Source organism: Symphodus melops (genome assembly GCF_947650265.1).
Source record: "Symphodus melops genome assembly, chromosome: 12".
In the NCBI taxonomy this organism is placed as follows: domain Eukaryota; kingdom Metazoa; phylum Chordata; class Actinopteri; order Labriformes; family Labridae; genus Symphodus; species Symphodus melops.
In genome coordinates this window covers 10,697,167-10,714,598 of record NC_136702.1, presented here as the reverse complement: position 1 = coordinate 10,714,598, position 17,432 = coordinate 10,697,167, and the positions used below count along the sequence as shown (strand labels likewise).

At 38.5% G+C, this 17,432-nt stretch overlaps 1 protein-coding gene across 1 annotated transcript; it reads left to right on the top strand.

Annotated features, from left to right (window-relative positions):
- Positions 1-935: 935 nt before the first annotated feature.
- LOC306832735 (myosin-IIIb-like) lies at positions 936-11,193 on the top strand (the record flags this gene model as incomplete). Its single annotated transcript, XM_079357650.1, has 7 exons — positions 936-1,257; positions 6,463-6,646; positions 8,207-8,341; positions 9,210-9,314; positions 9,588-9,687; positions 10,312-10,388; positions 11,044-11,193. The coding sequence occupies exons 1-7, from the start codon at positions 1,100-1,102 to the stop codon at positions 11,191-11,193; spliced, it is 909 nt and encodes a 302-aa protein (XP_079213776.1). The 5' UTR covers positions 936-1,099.
- Positions 11,194-17,432: the final 6,239 nt, after the last annotated feature.

Genomic DNA, 17,432 nt, shown 5'->3' with positions numbered 1-17,432 from the left:
CTATGTTGTACGTGTGTTATTTTCAATCAAAAATAGGGTTTTAATGTGTTGATAATAATCACATGTCTTTACTCATATCTTACACAGTGTCCCAACTTTTAAGGGTTTATTTAATCTTTAATGAACATCAGTAAGTATGTAAGGCATGACTTGGTTGCAGTTATTTTAAACCTGTCTAGCATGAATGCTGGATGGAGTCTCTGGTATTCCGCTCTATAAAGCCCAAATATAGCTCACTGTTATCCGCTCTCCCCTCATAGTGTAGTGAGAAAATGTGAATGGTGGGTTCAGTCATTTGCCTCACTGTGTCCACCAGGGGTCTCAGTTAACTGCAGCTCATCATATCATATCCTCTATAGAGGAGTTCATGTGACCTGATGAACTACAGAAAAATCTGTTCCAATACAACCAAGCAGAAATATCAGAATGCCCTCCTTTATCAGAAAAATCTTTGAATGACATTTGTCAGTGGCTGTAGCTGAAAATACTGAAGAAATGTAACAGAATAAGACTTTTGTAATAGTGTGTATTTTTAGAACACTTCCTCAAAGGTTTACAGTGTATTTGTGCGTGCATGGTTCAGGTTTATCCTTCTCCCTCACTGCCCCTCTATGAGTCCAAAAGAGGAATTGCATTCCCCATGTGACTGAGCATTTTGAGAATAATTGGGTTGAAGTTTCACAAACAAGGGAGGCCCTCTTTTTAATGACCAATGGCTGAACAAAGCCTCTCTTTTCTACCAATTAGTCAAAGAGGAAAAAAAAAACTAGTCTAGCATGGGCCAGTGGAGAAACTCTGTCCTGGTAAAAGCACAGCGTTCGTGTTACACATTTCACGCTGAGAGATGTTGGTGTTTCAGGCGGTGCTGCGGAGAGCATCACTGGACATTGAGTCATTTACCTCCTGTCCAGGTAGGTTCTCTGCTGCTTCATAGAGCATAAATAGACCTTTACAGGTTAGTGGTCAGCTGAGCGCTTCTGGCCTGCTCAGGTGTCCATACTGTTAATAATTAAACTGCTTCAGTGAGTCAACAGGCAAATCAGTTCGGATATGTTGCCATGGCGGGTAAGCCGCATGTAAAGAATGTTAGTTAGAGCCAATGCAGTATTATGTCTGTATAACTGACTGCAGTGTTGGCTGTTTTGTTTCTGAAATACAGAGATGGATACAAGACAGAACAGAAATCAGCTGCTGTCTGATTACTTTTCCCTGTTTTGCAGATTATAGAGATGGAAATACGGTGGCAACAAAGACGAGGTAGGATACATGTTTTCTATTCAGGTGAACTGCTTTGACTGTCTCAATTACTTTTCTTCTTCCACTTTACTTATAATCAACACAGTACAATACTAAACGCACAGCTGGATTTATTTTACAGTAAAATAGTATTTTATATATAGCAATTTATAAACCACTAAACAGCATTGAGGAAGTTAAATAAAAGAGAGTCTAAAAGAATAATGCATGCAGCTGTTCAGTATCACAGTCTAGAAATATAAAATAGTTAAAGTTCTGTTTTCAAAGTCTAAAAGTGTAAAAAAAATAATAATAATGGGGATAGAGGATGTTAAATAGATTGCACAAGAAGTTCAAATTAGAACAAAGTAGAAATAGTGTAAAGTTTCCCTGTTTTGGTTTAAACAAAATCTTATCTCACTCATTAAGTCCACTTTATTCCTTTGCATCAAACATTCAACATTTCAGTCACTTGTGGTAAATCTGCTGAAGTTGACCGAGCTACAGATAAAACTATAATGTTGTAACAAAAACTATTTGAATAATGTTAAGGTGTGATTAAAGACAAGTATGTGCATTGCATGAAATCAATGACGGCAGTGCAGTGGGAATTTAGAGGTTAGACGTTGCTGATGTATGTTTCACTCTTTGCATGGAAAGTTTTGTACTAAGAAAGTTGGAGTTAGCATTTTCCATTTGAGCCACGAAAACAGTTGTGTTGTTTCTGATTGGATGGCTGGGAGTAATGGCATACTGTGCTTTTTGATGGATTCTTTTGATCATGGATGTTGGCTTCTTGTCAGTGAGGTTGATGTTTTGTTTACCTACATCATTTGGTGGTTATTAATCTGGCAGCTGCACTGCTAAACTTCGGCGTGTTATTCTTGAGAAGAAATATTTTAGTGTCTGGTTATGCGAGGCTTTGGTCATTCAGGGTGAGAACAAGGGCATCGTGCTTTAGGTCTGGCTTGTGGCAAGTGGAGGTTTACTGCAAAGCCTCTTCATATCCCCTTAAAAGGGATTATAGTTCAGAGTTTTTTTTTCTATCCACAGACTTACCAAAGGGTTTACTGAGTGGAGTTCCCGTGAGGCATTTACCAGAGAGGGTGGGATTGTGTGAGTTTGATGGAAGCAGAAAATTAGATTACTCACTCTCACTTTGCTCTGTTTCTGGTGTCAAAGACGATCCGTGTGCTGCAGCTGTTCACATCGTCTGAAGCTAATACCACCTCCAACCATCACTGAAACCCTGAATTATGCAGATTCATTACATGTTGCAGGGCATTTTTTAATCTTAGAAGTGATTTGCATTTACTATTATCACAAAGCAACATTTCACCAAAGAATAATATCAGGTTTCAAAAAATTGGAGAGATTTGTATGAGCAACTACTGACCTGCATTTAGTTAATCAGATTAAATGCCCCTTTAATATATGCTGACACAGGATGGTAAACAAAGGGTAATCTGAGACTTGCCATCGAGGACCAGTGGTATCGTGTTCTAAAACAACACTGCTGTGCCTGCTGTTCTTTTGAAAGGACACAATGTGTCTCTACTTTGCAACATTAAAGAAACACATCATTTTTGCAGCAGATCTACGATTGATGAAAAGATTATCAAACAGTTTTTTCACATAGTCAGTTTGTCTTTATGTTGCTGCTTATATTGAAACAGTGGTTCTCAAATTTGGTGTCACAGAGACTACAGCAAAAAGTAGAAGGGACAAGAGTTGAATCCAAACAACTTTGTAGCACTGAAGAAAGAACAAAAAAATCTGTGCTACCACAACTTGAGCAAACAATGAAACAGAAAAAAAAACAGAATCAAGATAATGCTCAAAAATGTTTTAATTTTGACCCCTTAAAACAATTTTAAGAATCCATCCTAATCTTCAGTCAACAAATTATAACCAGGTCAACCAAGGATTAATATTCTCATTCAGATTATTTTCAAAGGTCTGGAGAAGGAAAATTATCCAATAATCTACAACAAATGACAACAAGGATTTGACAAATTAGAAAAAAATACAAACCTTGATTAACAAACCTTTTAAAAACAGAAGAATTGTTTACACTTCTGTGAACTAACTACGTTTATTTTGTGACCCATTTAGGGGGTCCTGAGCCACATTATATAGCACTGCTTTCATGGACATTATACTGTAAATAACAGGAGATCATTATTACGTGTGTAAAAAACCAAAACATGCTGCCCAACAAAAACAATTCCACCAAGGAATTCGATACATATGATGCTGTCAGACTAAACACTTTTAATGAAATGAAACTTTAAAATGTAAGTTTTTTGTCTGCATTGTTGTGTAACATTTTACCCATCCATGAAGGGGAAGGGGGGGGGGGGGGGGTATGGTGTGGAGGTGTAACATTTGTACATGTTATCAAAGAGATGCCTGATAGAAAAGTTGGGGTGACCACTCCTTTAAAATTGTCTGAAACTTTGAGCTCTTGTCTTGTTCTGTTGATATTTTCTCCTTCTTTAGCTTCCAGAGACCATGTTTTACTCCATTGGTTCCCCTGGGCTTCAAAGTCATGGCAACAGCAGCATCCAGTGTTGTGTTTCCTTCAGCTCGAATATGATCTTCTTTTTTGTCACAGTCTCTTGACACGCAGGCTATCTTTGTTGATATTCATGTACTTAAAATGAAGCCAGTTCGAGGCTCAATTATAAACTCCTTCAGTGACTCTACTTGTGGATTTTATTTGACTTTATGGACACTTTCAGTGGTGTGGGATCCTTTTACTTTATCACACTCACTACATCTTTCACTAGCATACAGTCACCACATACATGCCATTTACATTGTTGTGCCTGGCATATAAAAATCTGTATGATGCTGCCAGAAGACAACAAACAACTGGTTGTGTAACAAGCATGATGTAAAGAGGGGAGACAGCCTGCAGTCATGTAACTTAGCAACTATCAGGAACTCAGCCTTCATTATGAGTGGGTACATCTGCTGCCTGCATATTTACCACGGCTGCAGATCACGTTGCAGATTACTGGTGAATTATTAATCCCCATAGATTAGCATGAATTAGTTTGGAGAGTTTTGCTCTGAGGGAGAGAGGAACACTTTCACAGAAACAGGTATGGTTGACTTTTGGCTTTTTGATCAAAGCTTTTCTGGATGCTTCCGACTATTTTTTAATTATTCATAGACAAAAAAAAGTTAATGATCCAATTAGTTCATTGTGTGTGATGGAGACACTTGTTTTTTCACGTTTTTTAATGATGAATGTTCAGACAGAAAGTCTCATTTGTACTGTGTAACCTAAAACTTAAAAAAAAAAAAAAAGTGATTCCCTATTTCACAACAGCCATTAAAAGCTCTTGCAGACAAAAGAGTCTTGGTTTTGTGTTGGACATTGGTCAATGATGAAAAAAAAAAATGTCTATGCAGATTACAGTAATTCACTGTAAAATAATATTTGCCCACAACTTGCTGCTGCACATTTGGTGTTAAAATTTAATTAGAAATTGCAAAAAACTTTATTTTTCAAAGGTCACATTTGATTACTACAATCTGTCATTTAAGACGAGGAGTGAATGTAATATAATGTGTCTGCCACAAAAAAAAAGATTGGTACAGTTATGCAGTTAAATGGTTGTGTTCTTAAAGCAGTATAGAGCAGGTTAGACATGTTACAAAACAACAACAGTGTATTGGTGACAGGTTGGTGATTGACAGGGAAGGTGTGATGCATTATCCTCAGGCTGTTTAAGATTGTGTATAAGCTTTACTACAATTATTGGTGGATTGTTTTCATAAATAAGGAACCATGCTGGTAGGTAGGCAGTTAAATTGTTACTTTGTTTGAGTATTTATGTTTGTTACAATAAAAAAAAAAAAAAAAAGATGCTCCTATCACACGTGTCTCCCTGAAGGACACAGTGAAGGATATCAGTCTGATCTCAGTGCTGCATATTTGAAAGATTCCACACACCTATCTAACAGCTTTCCCATCTCTCAACCAGCATGCACAACAATTCATAAATCTGTCCTCACAAGCGTCAGAGGGTTAAACATCATTCATGTTTGTTTGCATCAGTTTCCTGATCTTTACCCTGATGGCGTCCCTCCCTCAGGGTCGCAACACGTTTATGACGAGTGGAGCAGCCGTGAGATCCCACTCAAACATTCCCCCTCCACCATTGTTTATCTGGAATATCTGTCATATTTGAAAAAAAAAAAAATAGGATGCATGCATGGCAACATCAGTGCCTTGTCTGACATGCTATTTTGTCTCAGCTGCTTTGACATGTAATGTTTTGCATCATTGGTCTTATATGTTTTCTTGGGTCACAAACATCATTTGTCAGCTAAAAGGATGATTTATGACAGTTTTTGCACCGCTGTTGATCATAAGCCTCTGTAATTGTCTTATACCCTGAATACAAATCACCTTATAACACTCTCCACATAATAATCAGTTTGTTTGAAGGTGTCATGCGGGTTCACGGCTCACGCAGGACTGCTCTTGTCAAGTTAATCTCTGTCCAATCCAATTGATCTTGAGGAGATTGTACTTCTTAGCGGCCAGCGACAAGGTCCCTGTGGAAAGGGCTAATTCAGTGTCTGTGTGAAACACCACTTGTTGTCCATCCTCTCGAGGAAGCCATTTTCATTGCTATTGGAGCTAGTATATTATGGTCACAAGAGTCTCTTTAGCCGTATTTTTTCCTCAGCCCTGATGAGTCAGAAGAAAATAACACTTGCCATGTAAGTAGAGTGCTTTCATCTCCACCTCCAGCTGTCTGCGCTGTTGTTGTTTTTTTTCTGCTTTGATTTCTCCAGTGTTAAACCTGTTAAGTGGCTCCCTTGGCAGATATAGCCTTTCACTGAGCTCAATGAGAAGGCCTCTGGGAATTGATGTACAGTTGTGTGCCATCCATGCAAAGCTCTACACGGTTATTTTTTTTTTTTCATTTTTAATTAATTCCTTCCCTGTTATTTGAACTTGTTATTTCCTGTTTGAAATTCTACACCAGTAACCTATTGCAACTATAAAGTTGATAATAAGAAAAGTACTTTTATTTGAAAAAGTGGACATATAAGATTCACATTACACCCTTAGTTATTGTGTGGATTCCCATATAATAGAATCATGCTTTTTCTGCTTTGTCCTCGATATGAAAGTATCCAATGTCTTATAAACGTTTCTGTTCCATTGATGTTGCATTGGGGATTTTTTTTTTCTTCCAGGAGGTCACTGTATGGACTTTATCCCTACAAGGCGAGCATGATTGGCATGGAGAACTTAGACGACCCATCAGAGAACTGGGATATAGTGGAGACCATCGGTAAAGGAACGTACGGCAAAGTCTACAGAGTGACCAACAAGAAGGATGGGAGTCAGGCTGCAGTCAAAGTGCTCGACCCTATCAATGTAAGTCAGGCATACGTGTCAAAAATGATGCCCAAAAGCATGCTAACTTTAATTCTCTGTCATTTATACCTACCTTGAGGGTGAGATTGATGCAGAAATACGTCGTTGCTGTGGTCAATCTGAATGTCTCATGTGCAAAGAATATGTACTTATGTTAAATATTATTAAGAAACAGCTGCTTTATGGTTAATGAAGGAGCATTAAGGACTTCATTGTAAAAGGTATGCAGTGTGAGTACTGTAATACTCTGTAATCCATCAGGGCTTCAAGAAAATCATTCATTGCTCATTTAAAGGAGCAATATGTGAGATCTCTACTAAATTCAATCCTGAAATGACCTTACGATGTCATCAGACTTTATGGAAACAAGTTTGATGTGCTGACTTCTCCGACAACAATTCAGCAGCCAGTGTGTACTCCTTCTACGTTTTGAATCCAGTCCTGAATTTTTTGACCCGAGAAGGTAGGCGGTTTTAAGGCAGGTTTTGGATGCCCCTCAGTTTGTTAGGCAAATGGTTTACCAGCCGGTGAGGCTGCAGTGAGGCTGCGATGGGAGCAGGCGAGCAAACTTCTTCAGCTATAACTGATTCACCAGCTCCACGACCAGGAAGGTTGTAAAACCAATATACTGTAAATATTAAAATGCTGGAGAGAGAGAGAGGTAATAACACAGAAAGGTTTTAAAACACAATGCAGAGCTGACTAAACACTGAAGCTTATAAGTGTCCAGGCCAATGCCACCCACGTGTGCATCAATTCTATTTAAAAAAAAGAAAATCAGACTTAACCCCTTGTCTTTCTCTTCGTAACAATGTGACTTGTCTCAGCATACAAGCCATACAAACAGAGTAAGTTGCGTATACTTTTTTCTTCTCTTCATCTCGATGCAGTTGTAGTTGCTCCAGTGACATATACATCCCCTTATGTTTCCCCTTTTCATTTATTTCCTGTCATCTTCAGTCCAACAAACCCTTACCAAAGAATGTAGTTCCTGCATCGGATGTTTCTTCTCAGTATATCCGTTCATTTGTCTGTTTGATAAGACTCTGCACTGGCATCCGTTTGTGCTAGTGGGACTTGGTCTGAATCTGCCTGTGATTGTGTCAGTGGAACAATCCCCATCCTGGCACTGCTATCCACCATGAGGCTCCCCTGATGGCTGTGAAGATGAAGCTGCCTCCTCTCTCATCCCTCTCCCTGATTAGAGTGCTGACACTATCACTCAGACATCCAGGAAGAGACATTTTGCCTCTTTGACTGCAGATCTTCCCTTCTTCTGAGATTTAGTTTGATAGAAAAGCACTTCCAGAAATAGTTTATTCCCCTGGCCGTCCCTTCCTTTGTTGCAAGGTTTATACCTTGTCTAAAGGAGTCTGATTATAGTCATTGTATTGCTTGGTTTAAATCTATGGGTTTAAATAAAACAACCTGATAGATTTAGGCATCAATATAACATTTTATTATATTGTACCCTGTCTTTTGTGTTTTTTTTAATTTGCTTTGCTACTTGTGTGTTTGTTCTTTTTACTCACTTTGATTGACTGTGTTGTGTTTTGAAAGGATGTGGATGAAGAGATCGAGGCAGAGTACAACATCCTGAGGTCCCTGTCAAACCACCCAAATGTGGTCAAGTTTTACGGCATGTTTTACAAGTCAGACAACTTATCAGGAGGACAACTATGGCTGGTGCTTGAGGTAAGCTCTTAAGTCAGTGTTTTATTCTGCATAAGAATCCTGGAATACAATCAACTCTTTTACAAAGACGTGTCAGCATGATCGTTAAAGCAGTCATTTTCATCTGGTGGAAATAAATCATGAAATAAATGTTATTGCTTGAATAAATCTTATTGGTTGAAAAATATCGGAAATTTGGGTTGCAATATCTATCTTGAGTTCCAGACCACCTACTGTAGGATCTAGATTTCAGTGAATAATCTTACATTTTGAAGGATGAGGAATGCAGTGGTTCTAGTTACAACATGCTATGCTTTGTCAATTTTATTGAACATGTTAAAATAAAGTGATACAAACATAAAATAAAGTATAAGCAATAAAGAAAGGGAAAAACAAAACAAACCTCAGCCCTATCAGGCATTCAGGGAACTAAATATTTAAACCGTCAACATATTTATTATTGATAAAGTTATATATGTTTGCATGTATATATGTATTTATTATAGGTTTACAGTTTATTCTGAGGGCACCCATTCACACACTGATGGCAGAGGTGAAGTGTCCAACTTTTTTAATTACCAATCCCATTCACACTCGTTCATTTGTGCCACTGAAGCAGTTGGAGCAACTTGGAGTTAAATGTCTTTCCCAAGAACACATCGGACATGTGGCTGCAGAAGCTGGAGATCGAACCCTGAATGAATAACTGCTTCACAACCATGTTTGATTTGTCAGAACTAAAAAGTTAAAGAAACGAAAGGCTCACATAGCATATGATTCTGCTTGCTTCCTCTTGCTGGTATGTGTGTGGGCTAGCTCTCCAAATGAATCATAATCTAGAGTGGTGAGTGATGGACGAGTCACTCTGGTTTCTCTCTCTCCCACCCAGCTGTGCAACGGCGGCTCTGTCACAGAACTCATCAAAGGCCTGCTCATCCGAGCCCAGCGTCTGCAGGAGCCCGTTATCTCATACATCTTATACAGTGCCCTGTTGGTAAGAAGGCCTGCTGCAAAGCCGCTAATGTTAGAGGGAAGTGGGATCCAAACATGCAGAGAGCATGCTGAGGATTTATTTTCAGCATGGGGAGTTTGGCAGCAAGTAATGAATGTCTCTCCATCTTAACAGCTGTGGGAGTTCTTTTATGTAGATTGTACTGCTTAACTTTTCTTGCCACCTATCCTCATTTATACTAATGACAAATGAGACATACTCGGGCTGTGATTCTCTCTGAGCACCTTGTGTTGTTTTTGTCCTTTAACTTAAAAGGGTCTTCAGCATTTGCACAACAATAGGATTATCCACCGTGACGTCAAAGGCAACAACATCCTCCTGACAACTGAGGGAGGAGTCAAACTGGTCGACTTTGGTAATGATTTTTGAAAGACGTAATTAAATGAAATTCCTGAATTGAATAGAAAAGGACAAATGCTTTAAGGTCCTAAAGTCGTCCCTTTGCTTAATCCCTTCTATGAAATGTATTGTTAGATAAACAAGTGATTTTTGGTTGATCTTTGGTGAGTGTCAGCAGCACATTCCTGCAAAAGTGTTTGTGAAGATAAATGCATTTTTTGTGCCCCACACTTTAGTCCCACACTCACCACAACATATTTTTACTTCATGGACCATTGCCTTAACCTCAGGCTATTATTGCTCATTTAAATTGCGTTATTTGATCCTTTGCATATTAAAAGAAAGCTGTTATGGCAAATGACTTGGAGTTGCCCCGAGGCATGTTTATGTCCTCTGTGTCATGGAGATGAAGTGGACCCATGCTGATAAAAATCTGTCCTACGCAATTTGAAATGATTATAGCTCATTATTATTGCCACTTGGCAGGTTGCCACACTAAATTATATGATAGCTCTTTATTGATAGTCTCTATCATACCTATGTTATATGCCCATTCTTTTCAAATTCATGCAGATAAACAAGATTATCTTTGTTATTATTAAAAACGATTACTGAATTTTATTTGTATTTTTTTTTAAAGGTGTTTCAGCTCAACTTACCAGTGCACGATTACGAAGGAACACATCAGTCGGGACACCATTTTGGATGGCTCCTGAGGTCAGAGGAAACGCTCACAAACACGTTCATCTATTATTGTGCTGCAGTAAAATAGCACACATCTTTTGGGCTTAATGTGACATTTTATTCAAGAGAAGTGTGTTATATATGCAACAAAAAGAGCAGGAGAGAGGCTCAGTTGTGGGACTCCCCCTTTTGTCATTGTATAGTTCCCTCCACGGGTGCAGCATTGGAGGTCGCCTCAAGGTTAATAGCTGGGAGTCTCAGACCCCACTGCTTACTCTTTGGCAGAAATGAGGTGCGGTGATTGTGCTGGTAGGGAGGGACCTCAGGGGCAATTAGAATAAACTCAGCTGTAAATGTAGTGCCACTCATGGTTATTGAAAGGCTCCTACCTCTGGAAACTGCATCAATACACATTTCAGTGTTTAAATGAACCACAAAAATAGATCTTTGTAGTGAGAGAGAAGACTAGAACTAAAAGGTCAAATTAGGTGATATGATGCTTTTTGACATAATTTCTTAGCTTATATGAATAAAATCTTTTGTTTAATTGAATTAGACACAATTTGAAACTTTGAATTTCTCTTGCAGTAGATATCCTTCTGTATTGTGTTGAAAAAATGGGATGTTGGGATGTCAGTAACAGTCTAAATCCGTTGCTCATATGGTCACTGCTATGTTGTGTCACCAGGTCATAGCCTGTGAACAGCAGTATGACTACTCCTACGACGCTCGCTGTGATGTGTGGTCGCTTGGCATCACAGCCATTGAGTTGGCAGACGGAGATCCCCCGCTGGCTGAGATGCATCCAGTTAAAGCTCTTTTCAAGATCCCACGGTGAGTCCACTAGAGGGCACTCCTACCCCACAGCTGGAGGCTGCACACACAAACACAAAGATTCTCATTGGGTTAGGAAGACAATGGCTAACTGAATTTGATAGTAGAGGTGATACAAAAAGCAAACCGAGTAGATTTTGGAGAAAATGTTTTTTTATTTCACTTGAAATCTTGAAATGTGAAGTTAAACTGGATATTTCTGGTTTGGTTCATTTTACTTATTATATGTTCATGTTTCCCATCTGAAATGTAGCAATTGTGAATAATCAGTGTTACAAATCGAAATTAAAAAAAAAAAAAAAACTCGATAGTGTTTGTCCCAATATTAATGCAGTAATTTAATCTGTAAAAATATTCACTGTTGGAGATGATTGTGTGTGTGTCTGATGATCATTTGAGAGCATAGTGGCTATACGGGGTTGACCTTTTGTTATCGGCACAATCACGCAATTATCTCTCAGTTAGGTGGAGATATGCCCTTCTGATTGCAATTTGCTTTGGTGATTAGCTCCATTCACATTGAGATGAGGCTGTCACCTCCTCCCCGTCACAATGTTATCTCCTCCCCGCCAAGCTAGAGGAGGAACGCAGATGGGTTGTGTGGCAGGAATCATGTACCTAACGTAGCTTTTCATCATCTTCAAATTCAACCAAAATGTAAGATAATTACAAGAGCGGGGATGCTGTGGCAAAATGAATGACACTAATTCAGAATTTCTTTTTTTAATATATGTATATATGCAGCATGTTACCTTTTTGGTGGAGTAGATGTAGCTATGGGATTGTCTGATTGGTTAATTTTTAAAAGTGCAACCTCAGGCTGGATGTGAGGTTCCTGTCAAGCAGTTAGCACTTCCTTTTAACAAATAGCAGGCGTAATAAGACGGGGCATATGAATTTCTCTTGTCCATGTCCAATGCTATTTCAAAACAGCAGTTTTCTAAGACTCTTTGACATTGCTATTAACTAGGACATTGATTGAGTTTGACATAGCTTTAATTCTGTCTCTATTCCAATCAAAATAGATATCTTGCCCTTTTTGGTGTGAATTGGGACCTGAAAGGTTTCATGGTTTAAGTACAATTCAGAGAAAATTTGCTGAACCATGAAATGATTCTGTTAACATGTCCTTTTTCTCAAATGTATTTTCCTACTTTAGCAGCATGGCAGACAAAAATCACAGGCACGCGTGGTGTAAATTATGACTCCTGAATAAATTACTGTATGGAAATAAATTTCACCTTTGGGTGTTCAGTGGCGGTGAGAGTGATTCATGGTCAAATCAAAGTGATTCATCTTTGCATGTTTCCATGATTGCAAACTTTTTTCTCAATTTAACAGGTCACAAAACATTCACACAAGATTTTTTTTTCAGGGATTGTCCTTGGGTTCTGCATGTCTTATGAAACCACACAAGCACTAAAACATCCAATAAGCATTTTTATCATTCTGATGTTTTACAGGTGCACAAGGTAATGTGTTTCCAAGCTAAAGGGTTCGCTGTCCAGTCGTTCATCTTGTATGCTTCATTCAACGTATCATTCCACCTCCTCTATGAAACACATCTCGATAGTAAACAAGAAATATACCATTGCATGATATATTCTCAGTATGCCCAGTTGTGGCTCATGTTACAGAACACGCTCAAGCACCATAAAGCCAGCCCGCTTTCATGTTACAGTTCCTCCTGCACCTCTTCTGTTTCCATTCTTAGTTGGCAGTAAGTTACCCTGAACTGGGACCTCTCTGAAAGCCCAAGATTTCCTTATGAGAACCAAATAAACACTCAGTGCTATCAGCTACTCTGACAACAGGGGCAAGCAGCAGATCAGCCATTATGTCACCACTTTGACTTTGCTGAGGAAAAAAGCTGCACAGGTGGAAATGATTCTCATCCCAGAAGGCTATAAACGATAAGAGGAGCTGTGATATCTGTCAGAGGGGACGCTGATGAGCTCCATGAATTAGGGTCACCTTGGTGCGTGGTCTGTTTGTGCTTCAGAAATATCAGATGCTTGATGAGTTGTGACATAATGTAGATCCATGCATGAAATGTCATGTAGATCATTCTACATTTTCTGTGGCGTTAGGTTGTATTTAGTGAACTTGTTGTTTTTTTATAATGAAGAAGGAAACGTGTATGTTACAATATGAATGAAAGATATTTGGCGCACAGTGTGACAGCATGACAGATCCCTAGTGACCATGGATGAAGGTAATGGAGCCTTATTAGAGGGTAAAGTGGTAAAATCATCAACTGAAAAATTAATTAGAGACACTCAGAACAAAGAAGGTTTGTGTTATTTAATATGCAGGAAGGACAATTGCTTGCATCAGTGATCTCAACACACATAACAGGGACAGTGTCCATGTTAAATCAAAGTGAGTGTTGAATGTGTTGTAAGGTTAGAGACTAGTGACAAAGATATCCAAGGTTGTGTTTATTCAGCCAGATCCTCGTAGTTAAGAGAAACAAATTAAACAGGATGAATGAATGAATCCTTTACTGCCCCTACGGGAATACACCTTGAACCACGAGCATAAGCAGCATCTGTCACAGGCTGGATTATAGAAGTATATGATGCTTTGTCAGACACAACAAAGGCTGATCAAATCATCCCAGAGAACGAAATCTAGACCATCATGCTAGCCTGGATTAAAGTCAGTTTCAGTTTTTCAATTATGATTTTAAATAACTAAACTTATGTAAAAGGGTGCGTCACTTTACTTTGCTTGCAACGGTGTTAGAAATAATTGCAAATGGTTTAGCTCAGGTGATGGAGCATGTGCCCCTTGTAGGGGCTAAAATCTTTGTTGAACTGGTACTAATGCTGATATTAAACATGTACAATTTTCATAATCTTTGATGGTTATCATGTCAGTACAAAGTGTAAGCATGCTAACATTTGCTAGTTAGCAATAGACACAAAGTACAGAGGCTGGATCATTAGTTTAGCAGGAATCGGGACTCAACCAAACCAAAGATTATGAGATTTTTGCAGAATATTAAATGACAATCTATCAAAAACACAGAACAGCAACCCACGTTAGGGCTAGAAAAGAAAAGTGGGAGTCCATGGATCACTTAAATCAACTTAAAGAACCCAAAACATTTGTATTAAGTTTTGCTAATGGTTTTTAGACATGTGGTGGATTCACAAACAGTTAGATAATTCTGTTAGTAGAGTGATGCAAGCTTTTGATTATTTTTATTAGAGCCCCTGGCAACCACATTGTTCCAAATTCCTTAATGTATCATCTACATTGAGACAAAAGCATTTAGCTTGATAACAGAAACGTAGGAATGTCCCAACTAATGCTAGTTTGGAAGCTGAGCAGTCTGCCTGCATTCCCCCTTAGGAAATCGCTGTGTCGCTTAAGAATCCAAAGATTATTTAATTTCTCATGTTATAGTTGTTGTTTTTTACCGTTCAATTCTCTCCACTAAAAAGGCTTGAAGAATAGACTGAAGTGATCACACACCTCGATGTCTCACTACCTGACAAGACTTCATTGGCAGGTTACTCATGAGTAAAAGGCCTTATCTTTGGTGCTGTTATTTCACTTCTGCGTGGTGTCTAAAACTGCAGTATTTGGCAATGTCTCCAACAAAGACATGATGAATGTAGTAGCACTTCTCCTTGGCATGCATGTATGCGCAAAGAAGTACTGGTACTCTGGTTGCAGTGATGGATGAGGTGAATTTTTAAGCAGGAGGTCCATTCGCTGAAAAAGTCTTTATTTCGAGCCCTGCTAGTCATTCTGTGAAGCCTGTGTAACAGGCATGTCTTCAATGAAAGGAAATACATCAACCTTTTTTCAGTTATTATGAATTTTTAAGTCTTGTTTTCACTCACCTCATATTCACCTCCAATTTCATCAGCATAACTTCCAAGTAAGTTCTTGAAAGTTTTTTTTTTTAACTAAGCATGTCTACGAGAAGTCTGACCATGTGGATTAAAGAGTGGCAGTAAAGATTTCCTTGTATGAGAAATAACAATGTTTAACATCATCACATTTGAAATGGAGGAATTATAAATTATGCATAAGAAGTATCTTATTCAAATATTACACTTGGCCTGATTTTTGTCTTTCTTCACGGCTTAGTTACAGCCGTCAAGTGCTGTTGACACCTCTGTGATTCTGCCTCAATCCACAGTGAGGAGCGTCTGACAGTAAACGCTCAGCCTGGACCTAGATTTGAATAAGCCATTTGTGTTTACAATATGAGCCAGCACTCACAAATACTGGAAGAAAAAAAAACTGCCTGAATTTGCCTAGCACAATGAGCACACTTGACACTGTTATCAGTCATGTGCTGCTATATTGACTTTGTAATGTATAAGCAGTATGGTTCGACATCAAGGCGAGAATGTGTCTTCAGGCTCATATTAGAGGTTGCATTGAAGCAGTCAGTTACTTGCTTTGATCTGCACTTTGGAAAGGATTGCCTGCCTGAATCCTTATCAAAGACTCGACTAAGTTAGTGCTGCGGAAAATGACAGATTTTTTTCCCCAACATCCAACACTTCCTATCACAAAAAAGAAATGTGTTCACGAAAATGTCAAAATTGTTGTTGTCTCGTACGCAGCTGAATCTACCTCTTGTTTGTATGTGATAGTAAAATGAGACAAATCCAAAGTGGGCATTCTGTCTCATTTCTCTCTTGATATCCCAGGGTCTGCTTTGTGGGGCATTGTTGGGAAAAGGATTGGACAAAATAGTGATGCAGCAAAATATGGTCGTCCTCACTTGTGTGATACAATTATTTTATCGCTGGTGCCAAATATCGATATTTAAACCTAAAAAAACTCTAAAGAGATTTCACTGGCAATTTAACTCGCTAGATCACAACTTAATGAGTCCTCATGGCGGTGCCTATGACATGGATGAGGGTAACATGAATAGAAGTTATAGAATAGAAGGGATGAAGCACGCTACGAGATGAAGCTGACGCCAAATTGCAGTAAAGAGAGACATTAATAGGATACTGAATGTTACCACTATAGGGGCATTTTATTTTATTCAGTTAATCAGATATTGTGATATATTCCTTTCTGATTGTCTTAAAATATACCGATTATCGCATCGTTTTGTCACTGCATCGTGATACTTTGCCACATATCACTTCAAGAGTTGTATGGTGTCATAGCTTAATGGCGTAGCATTTTGTCTAATTAACCCGTGCTTCTCACTGCTAGTCTTGAGACACTTTTTTTAAGTCTAATTATCATAGTTAATAAATGTCTGTACCACTGTGTCTGCTTGACAGTGACAAAAGTTAAAAGCAGCTGTCCAAAGTGAATCCCTGTGAGAGTGATTGTACTCAGGCCCGTCCAGCTTCTTCTGCTCAGACAGACCTGCTTCCTGTCATCCTGCTCACTTGAAACATATAAGCCTTATTATGGATGGCCTCCGTAAATGCTGCTGACAGAGGTATAACTAGCTCCCATAACTTTTTGCTCCCAATGGCAGATGCTTGCTGCCAGACAGTAAAGGGGCTGTTATCATTTGTCACTTTTTCTGCGGCTGCCAAAGACCAGCTCGTCCTCGGTCTCAAAAATTCTCACAGGAGTCTGACGGGCAAACTCTGCCTGCCAGGGATCATTTGTCAGCTAACTCAAGAGCTCAAAGTTTGAGAATTTCAGCTGTGATTATGATGTGATTTGAATCATTTGACTAGTAAAGAATGTTTTTCTATAATTTTGTATGTATGATTTTGTTTCAGAAATCCTTCCCCTACATTACAAAGTCCAGACCAATGGTGCAGAAGTTTCAGCCATTTCATCAGCCAGTAAGTGTCCTCTAACTTCAAACTGCCAGCATTTGTCCTTCTCCTGTTGTTATCGATTCTGGAAATGCAGTTTACTGCTAAAGGGGCTTTGAAAGGACTCTGTAGACAGAGACATACTAAATACAGTCCAAAGAGAGAGTCCTAAGAACTGATTCTGATTTTGTATGATTCATTTATATTTGACCATTTATTTATTTGCTTAGACAATAGACTTTTCAAAAATGTTTTAGTTTCGTCAGGATTTTGGTTTGTTTTATAGATAATCACAAGGTAAGATATCTCAGGCGCAGATACGAGGTAGAATTAAAATGTTTAGAGATGCACATAATATAAAGTTCTTGTTTTTTAAATGAATATGCACATATAGTATAATCAAGTCTTTTAACTTGTGGTCATGAAGAAACTTCACATCATTCATTTGCATCTACTTAACTAACTGAAAATAATA